This window comes from Humulus lupulus, chromosome 7 (assembly GCF_963169125.1).
Source record: "Humulus lupulus chromosome 7, drHumLupu1.1, whole genome shotgun sequence".
NCBI classification, from domain to species: Eukaryota; Viridiplantae; Streptophyta; class Magnoliopsida; order Rosales; family Cannabaceae; genus Humulus; species Humulus lupulus.
The window spans coordinates 63,044,493-63,049,460 of NC_084799.1; the positions used below are offsets into that span (position 1 = coordinate 63,044,493).

Below are 4,968 nucleotides of genomic sequence, written 5' to 3' on the forward strand. Positions count from 1 at the left end.
ACGAGTAATACCATTAACAACTCAGTAATGCCATCAGTTCAAGTAGAAACTTGCTCCTGAAGGCAAAGACATAGGCGAGTCCTAAGGAGTTAGGGTGTTAAATCCCAACTTGGTAAAGGAAAAAAAAACAAGCATGCATCTACAAGCGTTACAAGGCCGTAAAACAACTAGGAGTATGCAAACTAATGGATAGTCTAGAGACATATAAAGGAACCTTAATATCGAAGTTTTAATTTGTCTCTCAATCTACTTTTGTAATCCTTGAGAACCTCAGTTTTGGATGAGCCTTCAAAACTACGAGAAGGAGTTCTGTAAGACCCACTCATCATAATAAGCATCTCTCTCAGGTAAACTTGGTCAAAACCAGAGCACAACTTCATCAGTTCATGAGCCTATGCTAGGGCTCAAAGTTGTAATCACGCCATCATCTCGGTGCCTGCGTTACTTCCACTCGACATTTGAAATCTAACAAGTAAGAATACAAGTACACAAGACATAAGAATAAGTGCAATCAAATGATTCATGCTAAGATCAAATAATAAGTTGACACCTGCGACCTTTGGAGTTGAGTAATAACTTGTGTCATGTGTATGAACCCATTATGCCAACAAAATTGTTACATACCTGCAAGCTTGCCTACTAGCTCAAAATTTCATATCTAGGAGCGGTGTTGGCGTGACACAAGAACGACCCACAACATAAAATCTAGCTGCCAGCGTCCCACAAGCACGTAGTGCAGAAGTCTGTACTCTAGCTTGATCTTTATCTTTTTTGTAGAATTATTGACTGCAGCCTGTACGTCGTTTGTTCACATTGTTTTTTATAGTGCCATTGGATGCGAGCTGATACTTTAGTTTTATATAAATGTTTTTCTTTTACAATGTCTCCAATACCTGTCGCATACTTGAAATATTTTCATAAAATATACATTACTACGTATTTTTATATTGATCACATTCTAATAGGTGAAAACAGCTAGTAATTGAGGTTAGATCGCCAGTTCATCATAGAAGAGAAGAATATCTACTAATAAATCTAAATATTTAGATTGCACAACATAACGAATTCAACATTGAGAACAAAGCAGTATTTCCCTCACGCTGCGCACTAAGCTTCAAGATGACCTTCCAAATTAAATAAATAATTTTGTACACAAAAGGCTCAGTAACTAGTAAAAATGAATAAACAGTTGATCAATAAAATATTCCCTACTGAACCCTTCATTTATTTGCACTTAACTTGTGTTAATGTTGAACCAATTATGTACACAATGAGATATTATCATAGTTCAAACATATGAAATTGTCGTGATTCATTCTTGATGAATATTGTGGATAGCTGCAACAACGCTTTTACAATCAAATTCCATGGTTTTCATCCAATTCTCAAAGTCTCCAATTTCCTGCAACTCAAATCCACTTCAAATGTATTAACTATAAGCACATCTATTTCTAACAAAGGAAAACAACTTGCCACTATGCATTATTACTTGTCTGTCTCCCCCTCACCTCCAAATGCTTTATAACTTACCTATGAAGGCATGCCTAAACAGGGCACTGGACAATCTCTAAGCAATGGACAATGTTTGAAAATTCAAAATACAATTACAAGTCACAGCAACATATTTTCACTTAGCTTCAAAACTTTCAGAAAGAGATGGGTGCTTATCACAAGATAGAAGTTTTGTACTGATATTAAACTACTCCGTTTTTGTCTACACAACATCAATGAGGGGAAGATGGAAAGATAACATGGAGATTTACCATATCGACAAATTGTCAAAGAAAGATGATCATTTTTCTGAGAACCTAACTTAGGGTCATCTCAAAAATGCCAAAACAATAACTTTTCATGCCAACAATGAAATACTTACGTTTCCTCCCAATTTTCAAAAAGTTAAACAGCTGGATTGGATTTCAACCCTCAGTGAGAAGAAGGTACAAAGTTATAGGCAAGAAGCCTGGATCCTAAGTTTTGGACCTCTTCTCAATACAAGCTCTAGAATCCATTGTTTCCTAGTTGACTGTTTACGTCCAAACCAAACTTTCAGTAATGACAAAGGTACCAAACTAAAACATTTCCATTATCAACAAGCAAATAACAAATAACAGAGCCTAAGCTCCCCATAAATAGGAAAATCGACACTGAAAATAAAGCCATTTCATGACAAAACTATACCACAAAACCATAGCCATCATCAATCTACATTTCATGTTTCAACAATATGAGAGAGACAATACTTATTGACAATATTCATTCTTTACACTTAAAGAACTTGTATAGTTCATCATAAAAAGAAAAGAAAAAAGCATTGTATAGCCGAACAAAATCATCCAATATGTCAACAATGCAATGAATGTAAAATTACAAAAATAATAGATATAAACATATAGTGTCACCTTAACGGCGGTATTGAAAGCGTGGGTGGCAGTGAGCCATTGATCGGTCTGCTTCATGAATCGAGTAATGGTGGCTGTCAAAGCCCTGATTTCAAGCTCAATTCGCTTCTCATTGACAAAGCATTCTTGAACCCCGCCGTTTACTGCGTCCACCAACAGATCCGAAACCCTAGCGGCGTTCTTGATCGCGTCCTTCTTCGCCTTCTCTGTCATATATATATATATATATATATATATATTGAGATCACACATTTCATTGAGGGGAAAATAAATTTGAATTTTGTGGCGAATAAATTTACTGAGTTGGGAACACACCAGTAAGTTCACGGAGTCTGAGAGAGGATTGATGGTGATCTTGGACTAATTGCAGCAAAGACGATTCCAGTCCACTGAGGTCGACGTCAGAGAAAGATCCCACGCGCGTACGCGCCGTCGCAAGAGGACTCGGCGGATACATCCACGCTTATATGAGAGAGAGCTGGAGGGAGTGAAATGTAAATTCGTTACCGGTTGTCCAGCCAAGTTCTTAGATGAGGGGATGGAATGGAATGACTTTTTATTCCGTTTTATTAACGCTATGTTTGTTAGGAAAGGAGGGAGAGGAGGGAGGATGGATAGTTTAGTTAGGAGAGAGAGAGAGTAGAGGAATGGAAATGAAATTGGTACTTTTTTACGTTTTTTGGTAAGTTGAGAAGGACTGAATGTAATTTTTTATCATTAGTAAAAGTAATTTGCATTTGCTAGTAATATTACTATTTTGTGATTAATGTATTATAAATTATATGGACATTGGTAAAAGTACCTAATTTTGATAAGTTAAAAATTAAATGGGTGTACACGTGGCACAACGTAAGTGGTGTATTTTATAATAATTTATAAAAAAATCATTTATTATATGAAATATATTTTTAATTATTTTTAATCCTTTAAATATTATAAAAAGTTAAAAAAATATTTAAAATTATTTAAAAACACATAATTTAAAGTTTAAAACTTAAATTAAAAAAAAAAACCTTCATCTTCGTTGAACCCAGTAATAAACAAGTTTCATCAGTAATCATCAATATTTATTTTTCTATTTTAATTCATTAATATACAATATTAATCAGTTTTGGTTTCTCAATATCAAATAATACAATTTGGATTAGTCAAGAAAATCATAAACTGGATTATACAATTGTGTTGTACAAAATCTAGTCTTACATCTACAACAATTCAATTGTTCCATTTGATTTCTAGAATCACACCACCAATCATAATTACAAATAAAAAAAAACCATACAAAATCAATTTCAGTCTAAACAAGAACTTTCATTCCCGAGATTTCTCACACTTCATAGCTACTCATTCCCCAAGAAAAATCCAAAGATCCGGTCTTCCAGCTAGTAGATCCATCGAGTACATCCAGATGTTGTCGACCAACAACACCCGAGTACCTCCAGATGTTGTCGACCAACAGCCACCGAGTACCTCCAGATGACGTCGACCAAAAACCGCACACCTACAAAACTGTGAACCTCAGCGACCTTGACGGACCAAATGGGGTCACTTCATGTTGGAACTTTTTGTTAAAAGTTAAAATAAATTGTTAAAAAAATTCAAAAAAATATATTTGTGTGATATGGGTAAAGTCCTGTGGATTTGAAACACTCTTCTAAGAGTGTATATATACGATGTAAGTGTCATCCATTGGGGTGTGTCCCAAGGGGTACCTAGTTTTGTGCGAATGGGTGAGGACTCACACACTTGACCACCACACGCGCGCGCGGCTGCCGACCAAGCCGAGCTAGCTGGTGTGTGGTGTCATATTTTATTTTTTGTTGAAAAAATTTATTATTTAATAAAATATTTTTTTTTTCATTTATTAATTAATTTTAAAACAGTTTTTTAGAAGCAGTAAACGTAATCCGTTTTAATTGCATATGACCACGATATTTCCTCCCATGATTGAAAAATGTTTTCTTACCGTTTTATTCAGATCGACTTCTTTACATAAGTTAGATCAGAATAACGGGATAAATACATTTTTTTTAGAAAACTTTATTTTCAAATGAAATCGAATTTTCTCTAAGCTTTTGAGGGTGTACGAGAGCGAAGCCCTTCGATGCAGAGATGAATCGTATACAGTGGCTGTTTTATCCTAGGGATGGCATGGTTGATAGACTATCGTGCACACTTGGGGCAGAGCCGCGAAACATCTTAAAGAGAGCGACATAGTCCGCGACTCAGCCATAAACTTTATCGGTAATTCGTTCCAATTTTTATTTCAATTCAAAATTATCAATTTTAAGACGTTGTGTTCTGCTATGGCTACTACCGATGATTTTTCTGGTTCTGTCTCTACTGATATTAACAAGCCTTTTTGTTTTGAGGGTTTGCACTTTAAGCGTTGGAAACAAAAGATGCTCTTTTATTTGACTATGAAGAAGGTTGCCTTTGTCCTCACTGCTCTTAAGTCGATTGTCTCTGAACTTTCGACCGACAACGACAAAGAGATTGAACGCGAGAAGCAACAGAAGGAATTGGACTCCTAGGTTGAAAATGACTTCTTCTGTAAGAATTTTATTCT

General features: G+C 35.4%; 1 protein-coding gene across 1 annotated transcript; it reads right to left on the reverse strand.

The window, feature by feature from the left end:
* Nucleotides 1-1,022: 1,022 nt before the first annotated feature.
* On the reverse strand, nucleotides 1,023-3,039 carry LOC133792794 (biogenesis of lysosome-related organelles complex 1 subunit 1). Its single transcript, XM_062230741.1, has 3 exons — nucleotides 2,715-3,039; nucleotides 2,400-2,605; nucleotides 1,023-1,402 (listed from the first exon to the last, which is right to left on the reverse strand). Exons 1-3 carry the CDS (start codon nucleotides 2,854-2,856, stop codon nucleotides 1,313-1,315), a joined length of 438 nt encoding a protein of 145 aa, XP_062086725.1. The 5' UTR covers nucleotides 2,857-3,039; the 3' UTR covers nucleotides 1,023-1,312.
* Nucleotides 3,040-4,968: the final 1,929 nt, after the last annotated feature.

What these genes read in the sequence shown, in the direction of transcription:
- LOC133792794 (XM_062230741.1), bottom strand. Translation starts at nt 2,856, where the DNA reads ATGTATCCGCCGAGTCCTCTTGCGACGGCGCGTACGCGCGTGGGATCT. An exon ending in CAGACTCCGTGAACTTACTG is followed by an intron (nt 2,606 to 2,714) that starts GTGTGTTCCCAA and finishes TATATATGACAG; the next exon opens with AGAAGGCGAAGAAGGACGCG. An exon ending in CTTTCAATACCGCCGTTAAG is followed by an intron (nt 1,403 to 2,399) that starts GTGACACTATAT and finishes TTTGAGTTGCAG; the next exon opens with GAAATTGGAGACTTTGAGAA.